At 36.2% G+C, this 14,413-nt stretch overlaps 1 protein-coding gene across 1 annotated transcript; it reads left to right on the plus strand.

Annotated features, from left to right (window-relative positions):
* Positions 1 to 961: 961 nt before the first annotated feature.
* LOC145680414 (serine/threonine-protein phosphatase alpha-2 isoform-like) lies at positions 962 to 2,301 on the plus strand. The gene has a single exon (XM_081750924.1). It carries the CDS (start codon positions 1,110 to 1,112, stop codon positions 2,124 to 2,126), a length of 1,017 nt encoding a protein of 338 aa, XP_081607050.1. The 5' UTR covers positions 962 to 1,109; the 3' UTR covers positions 2,127 to 2,301.
* The last annotated feature ends 12,112 nt before the right edge of the window (positions 2,302 to 14,413 follow it).

Raw genomic sequence — 14,413 nt, forward strand, 5'->3', positions numbered from 1 at the left:
GAAAAATTGCTTGGAATGTGTATGTATACTTAGTAGCGGGTCTAGAAGCTAAAAACCTGGGGGGGGGGGGCAGTCAGAATCCACATTATGATAGGTATATCATGAGTTTACTATAAACTTTCAAAAATAAATAATAGCTTAAATTATTTTTGTCACTCAAAAAACTGGGACGGGGCCGCGATGGCTTAGTGGTAGAGCGTTCACCTCTGCTGCATGGGGTCCATGGTTCGATCCCAGCTCGCGCCAAGTGGACTTTGTGATGAACAAATACCGTGTGCGTAGGTTTCATCGGGGTTCTCCTGTTTCGTCCCACTTTCTTCATTCCGCCATTTCATTCATTTCTCGCCATCACCGTCTCCTTCAGCCTAACCAGCATAACGTGGGACGTAAAACTCAAAGATTTAAAAAAAAACTGGTGAGTCTAGGCCTCCCCGGCCCTGGCCTAAATCCGCTACTGTTGATACTAACCTGTTAAATATTAACTAAACGCAATGGATACTTGTCAAAAATCAATGATGATTCTTATGCAATCGGGAAATCCCTTTTTGCTGATCCAGTAGCTAGAGCGCACGCCTTTGGTAGCACGGGACCCTGGGTTCAAATCTTGCTAGGAGAGCATTGAGTACATTGCGGTGGTTTGGATCCCACCTTCAAGGGTACACCCATACCTCATATAGAAAGAGGCTGCTAGAGATGCTGGATAGAGATGCTTACAGCAACAATGTAATCATCAAACATATTATTAGCAAGATTTTAGGTGAGTTTTATTGTTCTTTAAAATTTGAGTTCAACATCCTGATTAGATGTAAACCAAATGAGTATTTAGGTATATCTTGCTACAAACATTAAAAAAAATATATAGGCCTATATAAATAATAAAATCGAATCCACCATGGTTCAGAGATAATTTAAACAATGGAAATTATCGAAGTTAAACGAACTAGTCGCTGGGCAACTAAATTTAGTGTTCAAGTAGCGACAGATATGTGAGCAAAATGACATTTTACAAGCATGTATTACTTGTAAATACCAATATTTTGTCTCTCGGAGTTCGTAACTGTGTGAGCGTTGTCGGGAAGTTTCGTTTGCCAGACTATTAAGTCTGCTGGATGGCCACGGACACAGATATTTTAAATGTCGACAGCCTAATTAGCCGATTACTAGAAGTCCGTAATGCAAAGACCCCTAAAATGGTGACCATGACTGAAACAGAAGTCACAGCTTTATGTAACAAGGCACGGCAACTGATTATGAACCAACCTATGCTTCTGGAGCTTACCACTCCGTTGAAGATATGTGGCGATGTTCATGGACAATATACTGACCTTTTAAGGTTGTTTGAATATGGCGGATTTCCACCGGAGGCAAACTATTTGTTTCTAGGAGATTACGTTGATCGAGGGAAGCAATCGTTAGAGACAATATGTCTGCTGTTGGCATACAAACTAAAATATCCCGAGAATTTTTTCCTACTTAGGGGAAACCATGAGTGTGCAAGCATTAATAAGTTATACGGCTTCTACGAAGAGTGTAAACGAAGATTCAGTATCAAGTTATGGAAAACGTTTATTGATTGTTTTAACTGTCTTCCTGTTGCCGCAATTGTGGATGAGAAGATATTTTGCTGTCACGGGGGATTGAGCCCGGATCTTCACAAGATGCAACAGATTAGAGAAATGAAGCGTCCAACAGATGTTCCAGATCAGGGTCTCTTGTGCGATCTTCTCTGGTCTGATCCTGACCCAAATGTGAAAGGATGGGGTGAAAGCGAACGAGGTGTATCCTTCACGTTTGGACCTGACATTGTGAGTAGTTTTCTGGAAATTCAAGAGTTTGATCTGGTGTGCAGAGCTCATCAAGTCGTTGAGGATGGTTATGAGTTCTTTGCTAACCGTCAGCTAGTAACTATCTTTTCAGCGCCCAATTACTGTGGAGAGTTTGACAACGCTGGTGCTATGATGACTGTGGATGAAGGTCTTGTGTGCTCGTTTCAAATTCTAAAACCTCACAGCAAGAGAAAACTAATCGGTGCAAGATCGTCTTTTAAAGGACCTCCTCTAAGACCGTTCTCCATTGACTCAATGCTTCTTGCTGGAAAACGGAAAATTGGTGACAAACCGTTGTGATTTTAGCTGAGCCTCTTCTTGTTTAGTAATATGTGTAAAACAGCATGAATTTACCCTGTTTTCTCTCCTTGGGTTTGATGTTGACTTTTGCCCCCATATTAATCCAATACAAATGAAAACTATTTTATGTGTAAGTTTTTGTTGATAGTTTTTTGCTGAGTAAATGTAAATAAGTTCACACATCTTAGAGAGTTTTACATTACGTAGTTGATGTGACACTTCTTTAGTAGGTAGACACACATTGCTTTTATTGTTACTAAGACGTTTCATTGACCTAAGCACTAGTTTCTCCAGTACTAACAATTTTACGGTGGTCATTGGGTAAAACTTGTTATAAATTTATTTTACATTTTATCTATTTTACGGCAGGGCGAAGCTGGAGATGCGTCCACGCCAATTAGTGATGTTGGTTTATGCACGTAAACGAAGATTCATTTTCAACATTAATTGACTTTGCCTCTGTACTTTGAAATCTCTTCCTTTATATTTTGTGAATTAATTGGTTTCTTGTTATATAGGGAAAGGTATATTGTCAGGTGCGGATTAACATGTAATCACAAAGTCACATGTCTTTCAATTACAAATACGAAGAAAATTTCTTTCTTTGAAACATTATACACATTTATTCTTGTGCACGAACGACCAAACAAAAATTCTAGTTATTTTAACATGAAGTCTACAGTTTATATTAGTAAATGAGATTCCCAATTTTCTTGCTTGTTCCTATCTATATTCTTGAGCTCAAGCATACACTATTGCAATAATCAGATAAATGAGAGTTCGTTTAAACACCTGGCTATTCATGTATCCTAATCACGAACTCAAAGTGACTTACGCAGTACTGTGCTGTATGCTTCTGGCATGATGCCATCCAGGTAAGGAAAAGCAAAGTAACCGAGGTATATCAGGGGCAGTGTTGCCAACAACCTCTAGAGAAAATAAATAGGCTAGATGGCCTTCAGGAATAAGCTTTTTTAGCCCCAAAAATGGCTAGATTTTGAACTGCTAACCTATAATCCACATTGTAGATTTTAAACCCCTTTTTCTTGTGTAGGACTATAAGAGAGTTATAGTAAAATTTGAAATGTTGAATTTTATTCGCTGAAGACTAACAAGCAACCTACCTGGCTTTTAATTACAATAAAAATCCATCACCAGGTCTTCTGATTTATGAAAAGTCAACAGCCATATTATCAGTTAAATTGAAATATCATCATCAATGACGTCGCTGCTAGCCGAGGCGCTGGAACTGGATGCATTATCGTTGAATTGTCAATTGGTTGTGTTTGTGTAGACTGCCATTATCCCAATTTTCAGTAGTACTTCTTTCGGTAGGTCATAGTCCTTAGAAAAACATGTCTTATTTCTCCTTATACCCACATGAATCATCATGATTGCATTCAGAATTTTCAAGCTAATTAGATACCCTATTTGTTTCCTTTAATAAACAACAATCTCTGGGCTTGAAGAACCGAACAGTTTACTAAATTTGTTTCAGAAATTTTTCATTCTTGCAATGAAATGCGAAAATTAAAATAATCAAGAAGTTGCAAACGGGATCGTTACGGGAGTGACATTAAAAATCTTGCTGAGTTGATAAGTATTGTTAAGTAGCCTAGTTCTAAATCTGTGAGTGGGGAGAAAGAGAAAAAGAATGAAAAACAAGTGTTCGTTACGTAATAAAATATCCTCTGTTTAGAGAAATCAAATAATACGATAATATAATGACAAATAGGCTAATTTTTAAAAGTTACACTTTATTTTCAAAGAAAAAGTATTTTTAGAATTAATTTAACGGCTAATTAAAAGCCAAAAATGGCAACAACAAAAATCATAAAATAAGCTATATTTGAGGCTATTAAGCATTTCATAGATTTATATGGCTAAATGCCTCTTCAAATAGGCTAGATTTAGCCAAAAATAGGCTAAATTGGCATCACTGATCAGGAGCCAGAATTTCCCTTAGCCAATCAGAAGCCCCCATTCTAACCTCCGTCCCTAAATAGTCACCATTATATGACATCTCCGGTCTCTTCGTCACTATCTCTAAAGATGAATGCAATGTCTGTATTCGAAAGGTCAGATGTCAATACATTCACCTGGTTGATAACTCGAGAAGCCTCACTAGAATCACTCATTCATTTTAATAACAACCAAAATCAAACGCTAGGCCCATTTGAATTTCAGTGTTTCATAAAGATATTAGTTTTGTGTTTCTATTTACCACAAAAAGTATTGTAAAACAACAGAAAATGGCTCTACATTTCTTTGTTTTCGAATTCATTTCAATGTTTTACAATTATTGTGCTAATAAGTGTGTAATCGAATGATTTATTTTAAACAATTGATTGAGAAATATGAATGAGAAAATCAAGGATCTTATAAAATAGAGGATCTGCCCTTACAACAAAATCTTGAAGCCATACGTCACAGTTTCGCCACCCCCTACTCTGCCCACTTCGCCCAATAGGATCGCAATGTTTTGAGCCAACAATCATGGCGGAAACGAAAGTAGCCAATCAGATGATGGTTGAAACAAGAGTAGCCAATCAGACGTGCCGACGCTCGGTTCGTTTTTGGCTTCACAGATTTAATAGGATGAAGATGCATATTGGCAGATCCTCTATTTATAACATCCTTGGAGAAAATATACTATGCAGTATTGCTAATACCAGTGGTTTTTAGCTAATTCTGGTGTGTTCTTTGTTATTTCATACAGTAAAATCATAATGATGATTATATATAATGTTATAGAGGTTTTATTTTAGTGCTCACTAAAGTTTAAGATTATATATATAACGTAAATACCGTTAAACATTTGGAAGAAAGCATTTATTGTTTATGAGGATAGATTTTTTGACCAAGATCTTTTAAAAGCAGCTTCAGAACTCAATATTATATAGAAATATAGTGTTACGCAGATTACTCTAAAAAGTTCTATATATAGCTGTATGTATATCAAATATTGAACTTGGAGGCTATGAAGTGGCAAATTAGGCTATTTTGTTTTTAGTGTGTTTTGTTCGGTGGAGAATAATGTAAACAAAACGACATTGTTTTGTCCGTAAATGAGACATGTTTGTTACAGAGAGGTTACAATTCTTGTAGTAATTATATGCAGTACAGCAAATGCATTTGTTATAAATATAGACTAAAATAAAAAATACTGTACTCAGTGCTCGAATTACGGGGAGGGGGGGGGATAATGAGGAAATCATCCTCTTTAAAGAGACAGAGTATCTCTGAGGATATGCTTATGTGTGCGCGTTTATTGCAAAAATGTGTGCGTGATAATTTTCTTCTTAAGTACAATCGTAACTATACAAAATTTCTTTAATTTCCTTACGTAGTGTATTAAAAAATTAAATGTAACCAATTAAGAATAAGCAACATTAATGTTTGAATACTGAAAACGTATACATAACTAAACTAATCGTGATGGTTTATGAATTACTTGGGGGAAAAGTCTGCAATAGTTTCCTGCTGCATAATTCTGCGGACACTAGTTTATGATCGGAATACAGTTGAAATTGCCGGATCAATTGAAGATGTATTTAGTTATGTACTTTGTGTGCTAAATACATATGAGCTGAGAATAATCCCTCTCCGTTATGAAGACGTACTAAACCGTTTGGTATAAAAGAAGACTGTCCGTGTTCGTATGTGACAGTATTTGTAAGAGGAAGGGTTCTCTCCCATAACAGTACATATGTTTTTGCCTGGACCGCGATCGCGAGGAATCGTGAAGCTTGACCTAGATTTACCATTTTCACCACCCAATAGGACGAGAGGGTGTGCTCTGGTTTGCAACCCCCATCCATGAAGTTTTACCAGTATCGTCTCTCGCGCTATACGGACAGCATCTCCTGAGGGTACAGTGTTGTTAGATTGCCACTAAGTTTTGCTTTATTGTTTTTGTTGTTATCCTTTTTTATATTTTTGCTATTATTATTATTATTATTATTATTATTATTATTATTATTATTATTATTATTATTATTATTATTATTATTATTATTATTATTATTATTATTATTATTATTACCGTTCGTGTTACAGTTCTTTAAGTGCTGATTTTTGTCCTTCGCTCGCTATATCGTCAAAAGTTGATGCACTTGTGCTGTTACACTTTTTTTTTTTTAAGTATACATTCGGAAGGCAGCTCTACGAATCGTACCAATTTCTTCCGATGTATCACTGTGAGGGAATGGAGTTCTATGATTCGTGTAGAATTCAGGCTTCGCGAGTTTTTGCGGCCACTATAGTGCATCAGGCAAGTTTTTTTTCAATTGCGTGTAGCGATGAACTTTTTTATATTTGTACAAATGGTGGTGACGTCCCTCTTGTAGAGCTCAAGGGTCATCACTGGGTAAAATGATATGTTTTTGAGAACTAACATGACATGTTATTCCTCTACTATAATAAGGTACTGATACTACACATAAACACATGGATATGAGGTCTCCACTTATGGATTTTAGTGTTTCTTCATCATCTTCTTTTTTCACTGTAATAAGTTTATTTCCATATTTGGAACTTTACGAATAAATAAGGGCACATTGACTTAGTGGATTTGGTGGTAATAGCGGAGAAGTCTCCGGAGTTCGGAGCATGAGGAACAATACATTGTGGGTTTGAGTCCTTCTGAAGAGCATGGCGGATATTAATTGTTCTCGATGCTTCCGTGTGTCTTTAGTGTTGGATTAAGTAGAATATTGAATGAAATTGATTAGAAGACTATGAAGGTACGAGGATGGTTCAATGATTATTGTCCCTGACCTATAAGCAGTATTATTTTCCCAAAAAGTCTCCTTTCATAGTAATGCACTTCTTCCACCTATGCTGTAAAGCCACTATGCCAGCTTTAAAGAAAGTCTCTGGCTGAGACGTGAGCCATTCCCACACAGCTTCAATAACAGCTGCATTTGAGTGAAACTTCTTCCCCTTGAGGTGTTCCTTCAACTCTGGGAACAAATAAAAGTTACTAGAGGCGAGGTCGGGTGAGTAGGGATGATGTTTCAACACATGAAAACCAGCAGGATGGATTGCGGCACCAGTAAGATGGCTTTTGTGGGCCGGAACATTATCTTAGTGGAACAGCACTGTTCGCTGCAACATCCCGCGCCGTTTTTCCTTGATTGCTTCGCGTAACTTAGGGATTAGGGCTGCATAATAGGCCCACGTGATAGTGTGTCCAACCTCCAGGTAGTCAATAAAGAGCACACCCTTCGAATCCCAAAAAACTGTGACCATAACCTTGCGTGCTGATGCTTGCACCTTGAACTTGCGTGGGGGAGGCGAACTGCTGTGTCGCCATTCCATGCTCGGTCGTTTGGACTCGGAATCATAGTGGTGGAGCCACGTCTCATCCACTGTCACAAATCTATCACAGAACTGTTTCAGGTCTGCCCCCATAACCTCCAAACCAGCCGTTGAACGTCGAACTCTGTCTTTCTTATGTTCACGAGATAACATCTTGGGTACCCATCGCGCTGACACCTTTCTGAATCCCAAGTGTTCATGCACAGTGGTTTCCACTGAGCCTACAGAGATATACATGATGTCTGCTAACTGTTGCACCGTGATTCGTCTGTCTGCTATAAGCGTATCATGTATAGCATCAATGTTTTCTGGGGTGCATGCTGTTGTTGGAGGACCAGCACCAGGGGCCTGTTGACAGCTTTCTCTGCCGCAACGGAAGTCGCGGCACCAGTCCTTTACCAAATGGTAGGAAGGAGCTCCATCACCGAACACACTGATCATGTCCTCATGAATCTCCTTTTTCTGGAGGTACTTGATGACAGCTCGTTGTTCGGTTTTCTCCATTTTTCAAGCTAGGTGCCACCTCTCACACCTGAAAGGACAAAAAAGAATATTAATATAGCAGCTATGGTTCTGAAATTTAACATATAGGCATCTAAGACATTAGGCTACAATATCCCCCATCATCCAGCCCAGCTCAAATATTTTAAATATGCCGGAGACAATAATTATTGAACCTCCCTCGTACGTGTGTCCCGGTTGGAGCGAATTAATAAATAAAGGTTTAAATCCCTCATCTCTAATACAAGGAGTCGATGGTTCGATCTTAGGCCATGTGAGCTTGTGATGGACAATATCGTATCCGTAAGTTTTGTCATGGTCCGTAGGCTATTTATTTTATTCGCTGTCATTAATTATCCTTTCCTCCAGCCTAGAGAGCATAACTATGTGACATTATGGTCTATATTTCATTTTCTATATTCGTTTTCCTCTTCCTTCATTTTTCTTACTATTCAAGGACGAAATATTTATTCAGAGTCAGTGCCACTGTCAATTCTACAGACGATGACCAAGTCAGATTGCATCTTCTTGCATTATATATTAGGGATGGCCACAAAGTTCCGGTTCCGGCAGAACCGGTTCCGCGAGGAACCGGTTCTCGGAGATCCTGCTTTCAGAACCGGTTCTGGAACCGGATCCGGACCTGGATCCAAAAACCCGGTCCCAGAACCGGATCTTAGGAACCGGTTCCAGACCTGGATCCAAAAACCCGGTTCCGGAACCGGGTATGCTAGAACCGGATCCGTTCAGGCCCGAAAACCGGTTCCACCAGGAACCGGTTCTGGCCATCCCTATTATATATATTAGGTCAACTACCCGCTTCGCTGGGTTAAAATAAGAAAAAAAATATTAATATATATTCCTTTAGTCAGTCTCTTTTTACTATTACTGAAGTGCTCTCTGTTGATATCGGTTATTTTCGATCATTTATATATATATATATATATATATATATATATATATATATATATATATATATATATATATATATATATATATCTTCCCCTCCCCCTCTCCCAAATTGTGGAGAATAATTTGGATTTAAACTACATCGGAAATGTCACTGTTCATCTTAGCAACAATCATAAATTATGGATTCGACATTAATATAGATCATTTTCGATCATATATATATATAATCCGAATTTCATCTATGTTTAAAATTTGATTTAGATTAATTGGGTAGTTCAAGAGTTATTAGGTTAAAAACATAGTTACTTTTATTTTTATTTATTTAGATTACAAACTTTTTCTATCTGTAAAATATTAAAGTAAAAATTTCAAATTGTCAAGTTCTACCACAACCTCTGTTAACTACAAAACATTTGTCATTTGTTTCATTTGTTGAATAGTTGAAAGTAATGATTTTGTGCTGATAAGAATGTTCGCATTGAATAATAATAATAATAATAATAAAACATATGTGGCACATGTAAAAACGTAGGTTACATGTGTAAATCGTATAGTTTTTGGACTTAACATAGCACACGTATAACTGAAACAGTATATTTTATACATACTTCGCGTATAAGTGTTCTGAGTAAACGTACTTTCAGTACGAATGAAAGAACTGTGTATAGGAAGTCTGGATCTCACATTCAGTTGGACGTGCAGTATGTAACATATAGCGACGTATGTAAAATACGTATATTTATGTAATAACGGAAGACTGTTAATGTCATACATAATGCAACGGCATGATGTAACATCTAAGCGGGAAAAGTATGTTGCATACGGATAACGTATGCTCCGTACTGATTTCCGTAGCAAACATAAGGAATCCGTATATTTGTACAATATATCTCTGTCCGGATAATGAATTTTTCTCAGTACGGAAATAATTAGCCATTACACTTGTTTCCATGTAATAAGGCATAATACATTAATATGAAACATGTGATATAGTATATGACAACTATTTTGTAATCCTTTCTTTTGCTGTGCCTTCTTCCTCTGCATGACACATATCCGAATAGTATTCTGTACCTCTCTTCTTATAGGAAAACCATGTATTATCCACATCCTAGGGTTTACAGGAATACACCATAAATCCATTATAATTTTCTGCATTAGTCCATACAATCCAGTTTTCTTTAACGTTGGAGAGATCTGGCTTCAATTCTCGGTGGGAGATCATGTAGTTATTTCTTCAAATTGTCCCGTTATTATTCATAATTTTCAAATCACCAACGCTGACCATTCATCCTATTTAATTTAAAGAGAAAATAGCGATGTCTGGGATCGAACCAGGAACCCCTCGCGCAACAGGTGAGGATTCTATCCCTGAGCCGGTGAGGAAAACCGGTATACTGTCAAAGCTCAAACACAATTTGCTAATGTATGATATTTAGTTAGTGCTTAATTCAGAGTCTTAAACTTATGACATTTCAAGCATTTAATAAACATTTCAAGGTTAATTCCTGAAATGAATAGATTTGATGACTTGTTTGAGGTAATTGGAAACAGTACCGCTTGATGAGAACCAACCACAAGCAATGTTATTTGGACGCTAAGTAATCTGTAATGAAGCCTGGATAAACGGATGGGTTTCCGATAATCCAGCCAGTAATTGAAATGTACTCCCTCTGGATTTAAATCATGGATATCATAGATGGGTATACACAATAGGTTAATTGTGCAATGCGACCACAATTTTATTTGTTTAATTATTTCTAGTTCAGTGTCGAGTTTAAATTAAGGTTTTTAAAAGGCGAATTATATATCCTTATAGCTCGCAATTGATAAAAAAGCTATATTTTAAAATTAATTATTCTGAGATAAATTAATTAACTTAAACAAAAATTTAGAATGGATTAAATAGATATAATTGTTATTGATTTTAAAATTGTACGGGGAGAAATTATATAAAGCGCTTAATGGCTTGATTTATTAAAGTGTGTGCGTGTGTTGTTGTGGTATTAAAGCAGAGATGACAGTGAAAACGTTAAGGTACCCATTAACCTTTAGATCAGTGTTCCATCAACAACATAAACCAAATCTTAATTAAAGATTATTCCAAAGCAAGTAATCAATCCTATTTCAATTAATTATCTTATAAATTAATATAGTAAATCTATCTATCTTATAAACATATAGCTATCAAAATAATGCAAGCACATTTAGTTTGCAACGCTTAAGATAAATGAGGTAGTAACACTGTGAGAATGCGTGAGAGGGTGTCACGTACTTGTCTGCAATGAATCAAATGGAGTATATGGAAGTTTGTGTTGAAGCGGACGAACGTTAGTGTTGCAAAAATTAGACTCTTTGGTCCTCATGCAAAGTCGTTCTGATGCGTGATTAGTGTCATAGTAAAGAGTTCAATTAACATATGTATCCTGCAGTAGTCAGGTTTTTAGTATGACGCTAATCATAAGACAAAACGATTCTGCATAAGACCTTTTGAGTTTAAAACAGGTCAAATTGTGGGTTCATGTTAGTTGTTACAAGTGTATACAGGAAAATTATGTTATGTATATCGCGAGAAACAGTATCGATGTGATGATGGCAAGATAGTCTAATTCAAGACAAAACAGCTGAACGCAAGAGAAGCCTCAGTAACAAGGATAGCGGAGCATTGAAGATAATTATCACTAAAGGACGAATTGGCAAAAGTGACTGCAAAACGCAATATCACCTGGAACAGAAAATCACAACACGTATGCGAAATACCTTATTTGAACGTATCCGGTCAGGTCAGGTTGTACCAGGGCCAACTACTGACCAGTGCCAACAACGATTTACAGAGAAGAAAATGCTGGAGGAATCATACAAAACAGATCACCGATTATTGGATAAAGTTTGATAAATCAATCCTTTTTCATCTTATGTTCAAAAAAAAGGGAATGATTATGTATGACGAACGCCTAAAAGAACCTATACTGCTGTAACCTTCAGTTACAGCTGAGGTAGTAATGTTTTTTTTTTTTTTGGTCCGAAAAATTTTCAGCCATATTGTATAACAATAGTATGTATTATCATGTTTTACTGTATAACTTTTCAGTTTACATACAAAATACGTTTTTGTTTTTGTCTAAATAAAATTAATTTAGAAGTTTCGGAATAATTAAAAATATAGATTTTCGGGAAATAACTTATTTATATATTATTTTCCTCCGTAACTTTTCGTGTATGGGCCTCCCTTTTATATAATTATAAAATATGCTTTATTATTTCAGTGTAATTCATAGGTCAGTACTTGGGTAGAATTTTCTGAATTTTTCCACCAATTCGATATTTGGTAGGATACTTTGGACCCCCCTTCGTCCCGATGAAATACCCATATCCTACTCGAATCAGGTTTGATCCGATTTTTACAATTTTTTATTCGTTTTGTAATCCCGCCGCGCGAAATTCCTGCGATGTGGTTGGGAACTAGATACAACCTCAGCAAATTGGAGCGTCTCTACCTCGTCTTTGTTGTGCAACCATCGTGGAGTAAGCAGTATATATCAACACAGTAACAATTTTGATCAATTTCACAGGAAAACCGCTGAATATACAGGTAACAATAGCTTAAATCTCGAAATGACCAATTTGGAAGCTTATGGAGTCCTGAAAAGCTGAATTACATCCGTGAAATTAATAGGAAAATATAAAATATGGAATCTCTTGCTGTGATCGCCATGTTGGAAATTGACATCATCTCAGGATAGGTTCATAGTGACAATGAAGTCTGAATTCCGGTTTTGTGAGCATTATTAATTAATATTTGGAGATTCAACACAAATTTTTTCCCCTTCCCATTTGTCATATACCGGTAGTTAGGTCCGATCAGAGCCGCTTAAAAGATGCGTTGATTTCCAGAAAAGTATATCCATAGTTATTGTAGATATGTAGATTTTTATTTCATGTAGTAATATGTATTTATATGTGTGTAGTATATGTGTATTGTGAGTAGATGTATGGTATGTGTGAGCAGGGGTAAAAGTGGATATAGGAAAGTAGGGGGACGGTAGGTAGCGGCATGACGTCAGGCCGTTCCCCCTGCCTATCTTTTCCCATTGTAATTTTTTAGGAACTGGGGGGACGCCGTATATGTTTTTTCGAGGCGGGGAGACGGCGTCCTCCCGCGTTCCCCCTCACTTTTACCCCTGTGTGTGAGAATATTTAATAACTTATTTAATGAGAATGTATTACAGAATTCCCAATTATTCATCTCTTTCGGCTTAACTTAATAAGTAATTCATTTATAAATCAGATATGTCGTGATTATGCATATTTATCTCATAATATGGAACATGTAGCTTGTCTTTAATAGTACACATCGCATTTTCCCAGTGCAAATATTAATCTTCATTTGAGAGCGCCATCTGACGCGAAAGAACAATCGCATAACAGAAGTCTAGTTTATTGAAATAGTTAAGAAGCTGGAAAATGTGAAAGACGACTGTTTTTTTAAGTGTATTTAGAATTATTAAACGGCTTCAATTTCTGTGAGTAATTAAATCGATAAAGTACCTTATTAGTGACCTGTTTTAAAAATTGTTATACGTTCTGTAGTCAAATAAACTAATAGCAAATAAAATTAAACTTTGCTTATATTCTTAAACTAGAATCGGTTATTCAGAACTCTACTCCCGTCGTCGGAGAAAGGAATTGTTGCTATTTCACAGCATTAAATATATTTCTCTTTTTCTCTTTCTGCGAATACTCAACAGGCTAATTTTCAGAATATATACATTTATAAATGAGTACAGTACAGAAATATAAATCGTTTCACACAGCAATGTGTATGTTAGAAGTGTAAATTAGTAGATATCATTAAATTTTGTTTGCGTATATACTTTTAACAAGCTGCAGAGAGTAAACATAGGGTGTCGTGAATTTTGGGAGAAGTGAATTTTGGTTCGTGCAAAATTTTCTGTGTAGTGGTCAGTGCTCGAGAATTTTATTGTAGTGCATAGCCCTAGGTCGTTCTTATTGAATAATGTGAATATGGCTTATAACAAGTAAATTAAATATTTATTCATAATGGCGTATGAATTTGAATTTATAGAATGTGACTGCTATAGGCAGTTTTGGGGGCATATTTAAGAATCGGGTGTCTTGAGTATGAGTCACCATGATATGAAATATAAATAAGTAATTACATATGTGAATATAGTAAGTGTAGTTGAATAATAAGACACCTTATAGTAGGTGTGACCCAGTTACTCTTTCTGCCACTGGTTAGGGTCGTTATTAAAAAAAAAAAACAGTTGTGTGACTTTGTGTATGATAGTAAATGTTCGAGCAGTAGCCCCGACATTGAAATTCGTATGAAAAGGAAAGTTGTGTACATGATTGACTATATTTACACTCTGTAACTTATCTGGGTAAAAGTAATTATTTAAATTTAGACGAAAGCATCGTGAGTGAAATGAATCGGTCGAGTAATGAAAGGAATAGTGTTGCTGGAAACGATTAGTATTTCGTAAATTTTTATAAAATTTTTCACCATTTACACAATATAGTGACTCAAG

This window comes from Thermobia domestica, chromosome 3 (assembly GCF_964235325.1).
Source record: "Thermobia domestica chromosome 3, izTheDome1.hap1.1, whole genome shotgun sequence".
NCBI lineage: Eukaryota > Metazoa > Arthropoda > Insecta > Zygentoma > Lepismatidae > Thermobia > Thermobia domestica.